The sequence below is a fragment of the Lithobates pipiens genome, unplaced genomic scaffold, assembly GCF_037356315.1.
Source record: "Lithobates pipiens isolate NorthernLeopardFrog02 unplaced genomic scaffold, aLitPip1_a1.2 Scaffold_18, whole genome shotgun sequence".
Classification (NCBI taxonomy): Eukaryota; Metazoa; Chordata; class Amphibia; order Anura; family Ranidae; genus Lithobates; species Lithobates pipiens.
The window spans coordinates 123,770,531-123,784,581 of record NW_027507758.1 but is presented as its reverse complement, the minus strand read 5'-3'; the positions used below and the strand labels follow the sequence as shown (position 1 = coordinate 123,784,581).

The following is a 14,051-nucleotide window of genomic DNA, read 5'->3' as shown; positions in this document are numbered from 1 at the left end:
TCATTTGCGTACAGTGTTGTATGACCGAGTAATTGTCAGTTAAAGTAGCGCAATGCTGAATAGCAAAAATTGGCTGATCGTAAAGGGGGTAACATTTTCCAGAGGTCAAGTGGTTAAATCCACATTGAGCCAAATGTGGCTGAAGTGATTCTAGACCTTTTGGTGTAAGGGTAATGAAGTTTGTAGGAGAGGGCACATACCAGTATGTGGGCTGATAGCGTTGGCATTTAATAAAGGCCTTGGTGTTTGAGACATGATTGCAACAATAGTCCAGAAATTTGGGCATGCATTGATGAAGGAGGAAAGATGTATTCCACACTTAGCCTGAATATCATATTTTGGTCTTTTAAATGCACAGGAAGAAAATGAACAAACTAAAGAAATAGGCCCAGGTCTTTCTAGTAGAACACCATCCAAAAAATAAAATGTTTCTATACTGTCACCTGATTAGATCCATGTGCGTTTGCTTCTCACTCAGCTGTATGTTAGCAAAGCGAAGGAATTTGCTTTGCTAACATTGAACCGCCTCTCAGCCAATCAGGTTGCTGGGTCTGTGGTACCTGATTGTCTGAAATCACAGGCGCTGTGATTGGACGCCTATCGGGCATCCAGTCATAGCGGGGGATGAGAGGAGGAGTGGGCGGGAGAAGACATCGGGGTCGGGGAAGAAATGGAGGACACCGCTTGCCGCCACCACCCGCTGCCCACCCAAGGCAAAGTAAGTGACGGGCAGGGGGCACAGTGGCTGGGTTTGATGGGCGCAGTAAGGATGCAATTGATGATTTTTTTTTATTTATTTAAGCTTCTTTGCACGCCCCCCCCCCCAAAAAAATTTTTGAGCACCAGCCGCCACTGCCTACCATTGACCAATCAATGGCGGCTCCCATATTTCCATCCTTTTAGTGCTGTAGGCTGATGTTAACTGCCTGGCTGTCTTGATTTTCATGATTACTTTTTCTTGCTACTTTATTTTGCCTGGTGAGAAAGTCAACTAGCATTTCGAGAATTAGATCAAAAGTAACAATCCTAAATAATATTCCTTTCAATTCAGGTTTCCCTTTACTATCAGTGGCATTACAGCCGCCAGCAGAGGGAGCTCATTCACAAGCAACATGTTCAAATTTGGCATTTCAGGGGCAGGCTTTCGATGATCAGATGAGTTCTCTTTTCATGAAGTTGTCCTTTTGAGTGTTTGTTAAAGCCATCTACCTAAATATCTTCCGCTTCACTCCCAAGATATTAACTGTTTTACGCTGACTCTACAGAGCATTTGCAGAATAAATGTCTCAGACTTGTTTTGTTCCTACTGGAGCTAAATTTCTCAACCTTTTCAACATGGAGGAACCCTTGACATAACTTACAGGTCTCAGGGAACCCCTACTAAAAATAAAAATTTCTACAACTCACGATACATTATTGTGATCGTCATTGGGAAGAACTCATTGTTTTCTTTGTCATTAGGAAGAATTTCCCCCTTTCAGATAGGGTCAAATATATTTGGTTTCAATGGGAACGTATCTCTATAGGAAATAAAAAAAATAAAAAAATAAAAACTGGTCATTGCTCAAGAAACCCCTAGACACCTTTTGTCATGAATCAGGTGTGACCAGAACTGCATGGACAGCAACAGGAAACCAAACGCATGTAAAGTGAAAATATTGTGATTTAATAAGATATGTGAAAATATAAATACAACCACCTCCAATATAACACAGTGCACAATAAACCAATTACCAAACAGAGACCCAAGCACAGGGTTCAGGTACTAGGTACAGAGTCAGGATCGGAGCTCACAGGTTCAGGTCAGGGCGTGAGAAGATACCAAGGCAAGTGTGTGTGTTTGTTGCCGGGTATTTATACACATCTCCTGCAATCAGGCTCAGGTGACGCCTGATCGCAGAAGATGTCGACTCCACACTGCCGGGAACCACCCACTGGTGGGTGCCAGTACTGAGGCCCAAGGATCAGATGGTGCCAGTACATCAGTACTGAAAGCCAAATGTCCTACAGCGCTACCAGCGGGGGGGAACCTTTCCTGACAGTACCCCCCTCAAAGGAGCGGCCTTCGGATGCTCCAACTAGCCGCTGCTGGGAAAAGTCCATGGCATCAAGCCGGGCAAGTGGACAGAGGCATTTTTAAACTGGGCAAGAAAAAAGTCCAAAGCATCAAGCTGGGCATCAGGCAGAGTCACACCAAGCTGGGAATGTAAAAGGTCTATGGCTTTAAACTGGCACTGGGCAGAGGCACCTCAAACTAGGCAGTGGCACATCAAGCCGGGCAGAGGACACATCAAGCTGGACAATGGGCACATCGAGCTGGGCAGTAAGCACCTCAAGCTGGGCAGCAAACTGAGGCATATCAGGCTGGGCAGTAGGCTTCGGGTCATCTGGCTGGGCAGCAGGCTTCGGGTCGTCTGGCTGGGCAGCAGGCTTTGGGTCGTCTGGCTGGGCAGCAGGCTTTGGGTCGTCTGGCTGGGCAACAGGTTCTGGGGCGTCTGGCTGGGCAACAGGTTCTGGGGCGTCTGACAACTTTGTGTAAAAAAAATGCGTTTTGCTTCTTCTTTTTTTATTTTTTTTACACATTTTCCAAAAACTTCTTTAAAAAAATGAACCGTTCAAAAGACTCATTATACCTCATAGATTATACTTTGGAATGTTTTCTCTTTCCAAAATGGGGTAAATATGTTGGCAATTCCATTGTCCTGGTGCTCCAGGGCCTTCAAAAGTGAAATAGGTGGTTGAGATCTGTCATTTTTGGTCGTAGAACGCCTGAAGGTGCTACTTCAATTTTGGTCTTCTGTATGTGGCCAGACTGTGTAAAAATCTCACACATGTGGTATCGCCATACTCGGGAAGAGTAGCAGAATGTAATTTGTTGTATGCATATGCTGTGTGTGAGAAATATGTAAAAAATAAAATAAAAAAAATCTTAATTTTGCAAAGAATTGTGGGAAAAAAATTACAACTTAAAAAACTCATCCCCGCTACTTACTTAATACCTTGGAATGTCTACTTTGTAAAAAGGGGGCCTTTGGGGGGTATTTGTACTTTCCTGACTTGTTAGCGTCTCAAGAAATGAGATTCACCTGATGTACTGAAGGCCTGATCAGATGTGATCAATTTTCAGTGATTGGCGCCATAGTTTGTAGACTCTATAACTTTCGCAAAGACCAAATAATATACACTAATTTGGGTTATTTTTACCAAAGATATGTAGCAGTATAAATTTTGGCCAAAATTTATGCAGACAAATTACTAATTCGCAACATTTTATGACAGAAACAAAGAAAAAGGCATTTTTTTCACAAAATTTACGTTTTTTGTTTTTTGTAAATTTATAGCACAAAAAAAAACTACTAGTGATTAAATACCACTAAAAGAAAGCTCTATTTGTGTGGAAAAAAGGACGCAAGTTTCATATGGGTACAGTGTTGCATGACTCAGTAATTGTCATTCAAACTGTGAGCGCTGAAAATTAATCTGGACAGGAAGGGGGTGTAAGTGCACTGTATTGAGGTGGTTAATGAGAACTTGTCACCACAAAAATCATCTCCTATGTCCCCTATGTCATTTAAAAATGTTTTTAAATTGGTAAAATGTAAAGTTACACCAAGCACATAAAATCCACCACAAATATGCACGTAAGAACATAAATGCATGCGTCTGAGTCAGAGCAATATTTTTACCTCCTGACCTCCGTAATACTAAACGAATGACATATAGGGGGCTTTTAATGTATCATCTATGAAGAATATAGGGTAATGGAGTATGTCGCAATTTCATGGGTGCATTCAAATTTAAGGTTTGACATGTTGCAATTTCCCTGCAGGCGTTTTGAAAAAGGTGCAAGAGTTAATATGGGAAAAAGGTGTCTCCACTGATGCTTTATCACCAGTGCACGTTTCCCTAACAACCCAAAATTTTCAAAATCCAATTGTCACTGGGACATAAAAGTGTCTTCTGAACAGAGGCACAGACAGCAAAACAAATGTTACAGGGGTGATAACCCTTCCCTACGCTATCCAAAAAACGTAAAAAGGATTTTTTAAAATAAAAAATGTACCTGTTCCAACTTACAGATTCAACGTAAGAACAAATCTACAGTACCTATCTTGTTTGTAACCTGGTTGACCAACTCTTCTGCCAGGAGGACACTACCATGGTATGTAGGGCCTACAGGCATATATGAATGTTCTCATAGCAAGATTAGGTTAAAATTCTCTGATGTCTGTAGGCACCTATTAGACCCTCTTAATTAAAGTCCCTATATTTTATAGGTTTACCTCCATTTTCTGATCTAGAAAAATGAACATTTGAACTTATTCCATGTGGGCAACATTTACAATGCTTTGTGTTTATGCCCTTGTTCTATCCTCTGCTCCCTCACTCACATCTTTAATCTATCCCTCTCTACTGGTGCCTTCCCCCTCCATTCTAAAACATGCGCTAATCGCCCCATACCTAAAAGGTCCTCACTGGACCCCACCAGCCTGAACAACTTTAACACCCATCTCGTTGCTCTTGTTTACCTCTAAACTTTTAGAATACTTGGTCTACAACCGTCTTAGCTCCTACCTCACTGACAGCAACCTTCTTGACCCCTTACAGTCTGCTTTTTGCTTACTATACTCCACTGAAACTACCCTAATAAAACTCACTAATGATTTACTAACTGCTAAAACCAATGGCCACTTCTCCATACTCATACTTCTATACCTCTGTGCACCTTTGATACTGTTTACCATCCCATCCTCTTCCAAAAAACTCCACTCTCTTGGCCTTCAAGACTCTGCTCTCTCCTGGTTCTCATCCTACACATCACAGTGCGCCTTCAGTGTTGCCTATAACTCAACAAAATAAAAAAATTGTTGCGCTAATGTGAAATGGTAAATGATTGAATGAATCACAGTAATCAGTCCATGAAAAGGTCCACAGTGAATATTATGTGAAATATCCCAAGTGCTGTGAGAGAGCATAAACTCCACCCAAGTTGAGTTGGGTGGAGTTTATGCTCTTTCACACCACGCTAGTTGTTACACAATCTGCAGATTGTTTTATCCAGGAATTTTATTCATGTTTTGTTCACGTTTTTAAATGCACATCTTTTTGCAGGTAAAAAGATGTGCATTTATTATTTTTGTAACTATGAGCCTGCAAAAATCTGGGGTCTATGGGTGAGTTCAGATCGCACTATAATACCTACTGTCCAAGACACTGACCGAAGATGGGGACCATTTACAATTTTTTTTTTTATCTTTTTTTTTTTTTTTTTTATCTTTTTTTTTTTTTTTTCTTGATTACTGTATTGATTTACACTGTCGTACCGTTGATCTTTACTTCAAGCTTATGACTAAGGTTTGGGTTATATTATTGTTTCTTCAATATTTGTTCTAAGTGTAATGAATGGACATATTGTGTATTTTGGTGATACTTGAACACTGTTTGCTCAATTTTCTGGGTTTTACCTCATTTTGTACTTATTTATTGTGTACAAAAAAGTTACCCATAAAAAAACAAATGGGGCAAAAATGCTATATCCTGACACAAACTCTTTAGCCAACAAGACTCAAGAAAAAGGATTCAAGATAGTGACTAGATGGTATAGATGCCCTTCGACTGGGGTGGCACAGGGTTGCTGGTTCAAATCCCAACCACGACACTACCTGCCTGGAGTTTGCATGTTCTCTCTGTGCCTACGTGGGTTTCCTCTGTATACTCCGGTTTCCTCCCACACTCCAAAGACATGCTGGTAGGTTAATTGGCTTGTGTCCAAAATTTGCCCTAGCATATTAATGTGCGTTGGAGACCTTGGGTGTGGGGACCAATCAATGTATGTGGAGTGCACTGTGTAAAATGACAGCGATATATGGGTACCTTTAAATAAATAATATATAATGGAGGAGCATTTTGATGAGACGCAATGTGCAGGGATAGGGACAATTGTGGACACTCACTCAGGTTGAACTGGATGGACTGGTGTCTTTATTCAACCTTACTAACTATGTAACTATTACAGCGGCCATTTTCATTTAGTCTAATGTGATATTGTGGCATCCATTTTCTAGTGTTTACAAGTGGTTGGTCATTTTCCAAGGGACTGAGAAACAATCTCATTGCCACCCATATGTTATCTGAATGTGTACGTGGCCATGATCATAACTAAACTATTTTCAGGTTTTTATCAGAACTTCAGTAGGTTTATACAAAAGCACCTCCCATTAATCTTTCCATAAGTTTTAATGCAGGATTGTTTAAATTAAATGGTTGATATGCGACCGCAGTCTCTGCACCCTCAGAAAAAGGCCCTTAATATGCAAATCGTGCCTTGGTCTGTGCATCCAAGAAAACATGACAGATTGTAAGATAGAACACAATGTGTGTAGGTGAGGGTATAAGATACTGGCAAATAACCTTATTTGAATTCTCCAGAGAAGTAATATTAATGGCGTTCTTGGAAGTACATGTCCAAATTTTGTTAATAGACAGGAATTTTCTCCTCCTCCCACTTAAGATGTGCTTAAAATTTGTGAGAAGCTTTTCTATTTCTAATTATTGATAAAATGTATAATATTTCAGTTCCCGGGGCTTAACATTCTTCTAAGGATGAAACTGACATTACAAAGTCTTTATAAATGTTGGTAGAAAAACGAAGAAAAAATTAGACCACAGCAGTCCCAGGAATGCAATCAAAGGAAGAAGCTACAATATAATGAGATCAATTATATGGTTAACTTTATTGAAAAAATGCACAGTAATCAAAAAGACTCCCACAGATGCGACTTATAAATGTTCTCTAAATTCTCACTTACGGAAGGTGAAATACTCACCAGGCCAGAAGATTTGAATTGAAAGCCTTCTGCATATCCAATCGTAGAAAAATGCATTCCTGATTCCATCTTGGAGCAAGTAGCAGTAAACCATGCCCTAAGTACATAGTCACCAGCCTGGTGATTGGGACAAATCCCACATAATCACCATGTATCAATTTTTTTGAGGCTTGAGGCAAGGATCTTGGCCAAGAGCTTGAGCTTGATGTCAGTGCTTATAAAAGGGTTATTGGACAATAGTTTGGTAGTCTGGGCTTGGGGAAAATTGACCACACGGTTGTCAAACTTGAGAAAAAATGTCAGATACAATTTTGTAAGACATTGGCAAAAAAATAATTGGTCCAAGCTTTTTTCACCCCTTCGTGATTTAATAGTCTGCTGTACTTCTTCAGTAGTTATAGCTGTTTGCATAAAATCAAAAAAAGTTTTAAGATGGGATTAAGATTGTCAGTTTTTATTATAAATGAAAGGACTAGATACTCTCTTATTTTACAGTTAATACATATGAAAGTGTGAATATTTTGCTTGTTGTGTGCGCAGTTTTCTACTCGTATACTCAAATGTAGAGATCTTAATCTTCATGTTACTGTGGTATACGTCATCTTTTGCTTGCATGTACTTCCTGCCCTCACTTGTTCTCGGTGATTTACACACACCGTGTTTAGACAACTTTCGAGGGATTCCCCTTAATAGTCCCTAAGTCTTGTTCCCTCCCACAGCAAATAAAACACACATAGGAATGCAGTACTCAGTGTATTGCATCACTTTGAATGCTTCAGGGAGACTAATATGACACGCGAGACTAAAAAACAAAGAGAAAAAGCCCCTCTCAGTTTTCAGTGCTTCAGGCTTGTAAATCAAATTTCTGTAGGTGTTAGGTTTCACCCTGGCAAGTTCCATTCCCCTGAATTGTCCCAATCTCTTGGCTATAGTGAAGGAACTTTATTGTATTTACCAGATCACACTGATTTCACTGGATTATGACGTGTGATTAGAGCAAGGATAAGGATGACACATGTGCAGTACAAAACTCTGGCAGGTCCCTTTTTTATTCTTTTTCCAAAAGACTCCCTTTTAAGTACCCCTATGAAGAGAATTATCGAGGCTGCCATTACCGACATCTCCTTTTAAGAGTTCTTGGGGGTTATTTACTAAAGGAAAATCCACTTTGCACTACAAGTGCAAAGTGCACTTGAAAGTAAAGTTGCTGTAGATCCGAGGGGGACATGCAAGGAAAATAAAAAGAAAATGCATTTTAGCTTGCACATGATTGGATAATAAAATCAGCAGAGCTTCCACTCATTTCAGATCTACCCCTCAGATTTACCGCGACTGCACTTCCAAGTGCACTTTCAGTACTCTTTCAAGTGTACTTTGCACTTGTAGAGCAAAGTGGATTTTGCTTTCGTAAATAACTCTCCTTGTTCTATAGCTGTCAGGCTGATGCTTTAGTTTTAGCTTTTCCGGGGTCATGGACCTAAAGCAAGTACAGACTCTTTTCTAACATCTGATTGAAGCATTCTTCTGTCAGGTCTGTGATTTAGAATATTGAAGACACAGGCTAATGGTCAAAAGCCAGATGTGCAATTAATAAGAATTTTTAGCAAAAGGCCAACGATGGCAGCCCCTGTATGCCTCATGAAAGGTGCACATATAAAAATGGACCTATCATTAAAATTCATATTGTACATTAATCAAAAAAGTCATGTGTCAGCATAACTCATATTTTTAGAGTAGTTAAAGGAGAAATACAGCCAAAGCTTGTTTGGCTGTACTTCTGTGGATCAAAGAAGTGCAGTTCATTCTGCACTCCTGTGACCCATTTTCAGCAGACTGCGTGCTGAAGCCTGCTGTCTGCTGATGTCACAGTGCCGCTCCAGGCTCAGGCAAGATCGCGACACTGAGGTCGGTATCCACCCACATGGCTGGACCAACACTCGGCTCAGCCTCAGCGAGCCGCTGAGAGCCTGATCCGGCTTCTCCTGTCTCCTTCACAGCCCAGCGCTCCAGTGAGCGTGGGGGGGGGGAGGGGGCCAGAGCAGAGAGTGGTGTTCGATTGCTCAATTCTCAGTGTTAGAGATCACAGGGCAAAGATGCAGCATTGGAGAGATGCTGCATCCACCTCGGATAACTCTGCAAAAAGCTTGACTGCCAGGCAACTAACATTTTTAAAGGAGGCCTGCAATGGCAGCTTTTGTATCTCTCACTGTCTCCCTCTCTCCATTTCCATTAGGATAAAATTAGTAGAATTTACCAGAACTGACCTTAACAGAAGTTGCAGTGCCTCAGTCTTGGCTAAAAAAATGTACATTGAAGTGCCACACCACTACTAAAATCTCCAGATATGGCTTTTTTTTCCGATAAAAGTCATGGGGACAACATAAAGAGTAGCCAGCTCATTTTGATGGTCCAAAATTCACCAGGACTAGAAAAAGCACAAGGACATTTCCATATATCCATATCTGGCTCGTGTAGCCTTCCCCAACTGCAGGTAACTGCTTGGTGTGTAGCTACATGTGAACAGTGAGTGTTTGACCGCTCAGTTCTCACTGCAGGGCCAGTGGTGGACAGAGGCAGCCTCAGATCGATGATGCATCCAGGAGTATAAATGTTTGGGTTTTTTTTTTAAGTCCATACTTCTCTTTTTACTATAATCTTGAGAAGCGGCTAGTGGGAGATATTTACTAAATCTGGTGCAGCTGTGCATAGTTACAAATGGCTTCTAAGACCCCTTTTACACGGGGCTGTCCGTTTTGACGGACTCCACTGCTCAATGGGGATCGCTTCGTTGATCCCCGCTGAGCCGGTGGATGACAGGTCTGTCTCCGCTCACTTTGCAGAGACGGACCTGTCAGAGCTCCGCTCTCCTCTATGGGGGATCGGATGAAAACAGACCGTCTGCCCATTTTCATCTGATCGATCTGCCAAACGGAGGGAAAATAGGGTTTCCATCTGTCTGCATTCAGCGGATCGGATGTCAGCTGACCTGTCAGTGCTGACATCCGTCACTTCCTAGACCTGCATGGATCGTCCGTTCAGGTCTGCCTAAAAAAACTGACAGGCTTGGGAAAGGGGCCTAACTTCACCTTGTTCAATTAAGCTTTGGCTGATTGGGCACAGCTACACCAAACTGTGTGTGCACCAGTTTTAGTAAATCTTCGCCATTGTATTGATATGGAGTTTCTAGCCCTGGTGAAGGGAACTTTTTTTGGAACCTCAAAATGCACTGGCTACCCTTTGGATTGTTCCCCTGATGTTTATCGGAAATGGTTGTGTCTGGAGCTTTTAGCACTGGTGTGGGGCTTCAATTTACATTTTTGGAGTGTGAAGGCATTGTATACAAGGACATCAGACAAATGCAAAAATGTACGGAAAGTTTTATTATTCAGATATATTATAAAGGTAACAATACACTGTTAAGTATGAAAAAGAAATGTGAACAAACGTAGAAATAATGAAAATAATCTTCTTTTTTTTTTTTTTTTTCATGGTGGGGTGTGACTCGAACATAGCATTGTGCGTGGCTACAAGCACAACAGGAAATGAAGTGAGTAATGCTGTCTGTGAGTTTAACTTTTAGACCTGCTGATATTACACATTTCTGTTTATATATGTATAATGAAATCTGTCAGGTTGAGAGTGAACTGGATTAATGATTTTTGAGCATTTGATTAGGTCACCAGTTGGCAGGATTAGTATTTAATAGTTTCTCCTTTTAACCCCTTTCCTAATGGGAAACTGGCAAACTGTAATTCTCCACACCCCCCCCCCCCCCCCCTTCATTATCTGCCCCAAGACATCACTCTCTAAATTAAATAGATGGGTTAGTCCACCCATTTAGTACAGTGGCCATTTCTTAAATCAGGCTGGTGACTAGTTAGTGAGATAACTGACAAAGGATTTGTATTGCTATCCAATCCTGATATTTACACATCCCCAATCACACTGCACCCCTAGCTGGATAACGCAAATTACAGTTCAGAATTAAAATAGTTAAAATAATAAAAAAGAAAATAAAAATAGGCGCATTGGATTATACAACCCATGACCACAAGCTCTGTCCACATTAGTAACAGAGGACAGTCCTAAATTCTTGTGAGCTGTAGTATAAAAACAAAAAGTTCCAGGTCAAGCTTGTCCTAAGAGCAGAAACTGACTCTAGCAACATGGAAAGAAAAAGGAAAAGTATCTCTAAGTGCAGACTGTATGACTGTTCAGTAGATTCACAAGTTAGGCAACTCACATGGTGCTAAAAAACAGGAAGGTTCATCAATGATAAACCTCCAGGGACGATCGTCACTCTCTTGGTAGAGGAACGCTGGAGGTTTCGGGTGAAAGCCGCTGTCATGGATGCTGGAAGCCGGCCAGCGCCATCCGCTATGATGGCGTTTCATCATTGATGAACCTTCATATTGTTGGCATCATGTGAATCTGTTAATCCATCCCTCAAAATTTCCACTCGCTTGCTCGCATTCAGCGAGTGGAAATTAGCTGAGGGCGAGCATGGAGCAGAATTGAAGGGGGGGGGGGGGTGGTTGAATGGGAGCCAACTCCTCTGTCGAAGTCTCGCCTCCTGTGATAGATCGCACACTGCTCCAGTGCCAGAAAATTGAAGTAGTGTGGACAGTGGAGTTCCCCCCTCTCTGTGTGATCCTGCCGGCTCTCCTCCCCCCCACAGTTTCTTGGCTGATCGCTGGGAAGAGAATCTGCTCCCATGAGGCTGCATTGATGGGCACCAATGAGGCTGCATTGATGGGCACCGATGAGGCTGCATTGATGGGCACTGATGATGATGTTAATATTTATTTTTGTAACTTAGGGGATCTGCAGTCTGCTCACATAATTTGTAATAAAAACATCTTTGTCATTCTGAAGCTTCCCTGCAACCACTTTATGCATATTATTTTATATATACTGTGATTCTGTACTTGCCAAATATGCTACAGAAAACAAATCATCAGTCATCAAATGCTGTGACAAAAGATTTTCCTGAATTTTTCTAGGAAAATTACAAACTAAATATTACTGGTGTATGGCTAGCGTTGGACTTGGGAAGTGAGAGGCAGGACTTGAGGCCAAACTGGGGAGTTGCATGTAAATATGGTAAGAAGGAACATGTTGATAGGAGGAGAGGACAGAGTGAGCAGAAAGAGAGCAAAAAAATAACCTCCTCAATCTGCTGCCACTCTTTCAGCCTAGGTTCACACTTGTGCAATGCAGGAACCAGAGCCTGAGCTACTAGCCAGGCCTTAAGAGTTACTCGCCACCAGTTGCCCCATCCAACCCTGCCCCACCCCTAATTCTGTCCCTAAACACGCCTTTATAATTTATCCCATGAAAAGGCACTGTTAAATGTTTTATGCAGAATTAAAGCGGAACTTTTTTTTTTTTTTTTTTTTTTTTTTAAATCATCTAAATTTTTTATTGAGATTTAATACAGTAAAAAAAATAAAAAATAAAATAAAACACACAGTACATACAAACTACCCAAATACGGTTCCAATACACATATCCTCAAGAGACCATGCACACCCCTAAACAAAAACAAACTTCCAACCAATATTTTTATCCCTTAACCCCCCATACTCCAATCTTTCTCTACTTCCCTTCTCTTACTATAGGGCTCCTTCCGAATCGGGGACTAGAACATCCATCTTCTCCATATAGTCTCAAATTTCCCTTGACAGCCTTGATGCAGATAAATATATTTTCCTTTTAGTAAGGTTTCTTTTATTTGCATTCTCCATTCCTCCACTGTTGGTGGATAAACTGAGATCCAATTTTGTGCTATTAAAGCAGACTCTGCAAATTTCATATGCTAGTTTGATTGCCAATGTGTCGAATTTGGAAATACTTCATATTCTGAATTGATTAAAATATACTTCAATTCACTTAATTGCACTCGATCCCCTACACTGAAAATTTTATTTGCAATGATCCTTCATACATTCCAATAGCACATACAGTAGTTTACATGAACAATAGAACACTTGTGATAAGGAAAGTTTTACTTCCAGATTAAAGTTTTTCAAGCACAGTTTCGCCCGGCTGAGAACCACAGTTAGAATTTTGGTGTTCTGATAATAATTGAGAATTTTTCGGCTTTCTAAGATCAAAAACGATTGTTGGTTTGTCCCTATTAGCTCTTAGAAAACTGAACAAACGTTTCAAATGGAATTCTACTGGAGCATGTAAGGTTTAAAAGTTACTCCTTTTGCATTTTTGTATGTGTGCTCTATTCTCTGTGTTTTTTTATATATATATATATATATATATATATATATATATATATATATATATATATATATATACATATACATATATATATATATATATATATACATATACATATACATATATAATTAATCACACACACGTTTTGCAGCACTTTATTTTTTTTCTTAAATGGAGACTATAGTTCTATTTTAGGAAAAGACTACTAGCGCTGCAGTAGCAATATGCAGATATTTTATGTAATGTATATGTAATGGGTATCCTAACTATACCTGATTTTATTTGTAAACAGGAAGTCTGGCCGTGTCTTGGACAAAGGGGACATAATCCAGCTAAAGGAGGCTTATAAGTGGATAATTCACCCCTTGATTTCTGATGAACTGGGGGTTCAAGCTGTGAGCAAGGTAACTTTCAGCGTTTACTAAACCCATGCATGGTTCTTTCATTCTGTCCTGCCATCTCATCCTTTTAAAATTGAATACACATGAATTGCATAGTATCTTTTATTTATTTAAATGCCAGTAATTAGTGTTGAATGAAGCTATATTTCTCCTTAATCAGCTGGGTGCACACATAATACGCCCAGCCACGATCATTGCACATAAATGCTGATTGTGAGAACAGTCACTGTCGTCACCTGTGATTGCATTGTATGGGCTGAATTGCCCCATTTATTCACACACACCTGTTAATCTAGATGCAGCAATCCACAGGTTCTTGTTGTTGGAAATGGTAAGGTGTGCTATCGCCCAGGGACGGATTGACCATTGGGCGGCTCGGCACTGCCCGAGGGCCCCGAGCCACTAGGGGGCCCCATCAGGGTTGCCAGCCTCATTAAAACCAGGGACAGTATGTAAAAATCAGTTTTTTTGTTTTTGTTTTACATCTTTCTCTGAAATGATCCTTACCAACATCCTTTTGGTCTAAAAATCCCAAGATTATAGCTGCCCCACCTCTCCAGCACCTTCTCAGCCAATAGAAACATGTCTG

At 40.6% G+C, this 14,051-nt stretch overlaps 1 protein-coding gene across 1 annotated transcript in view; it reads left to right on the top strand.

The window, feature by feature from the left end:
- PUS10 (pseudouridine synthase 10) overlaps positions 1 to 14,051 on the top strand; it is a 105,906-nt gene that overhangs the window by 18,438 nt on the left and 73,417 nt on the right. Inside the window, exons 5-6 of the mRNA XM_077486061.1 lie at positions 10,340 to 10,374; positions 13,354 to 13,465. Of these exons, the coding sequence (XP_077342187.1) occupies positions 10,340 to 10,374; positions 13,354 to 13,465 (147 nt within the window). The remainder of the gene's footprint in view (positions 1 to 10,339; positions 10,375 to 13,353; positions 13,466 to 14,051) is intronic.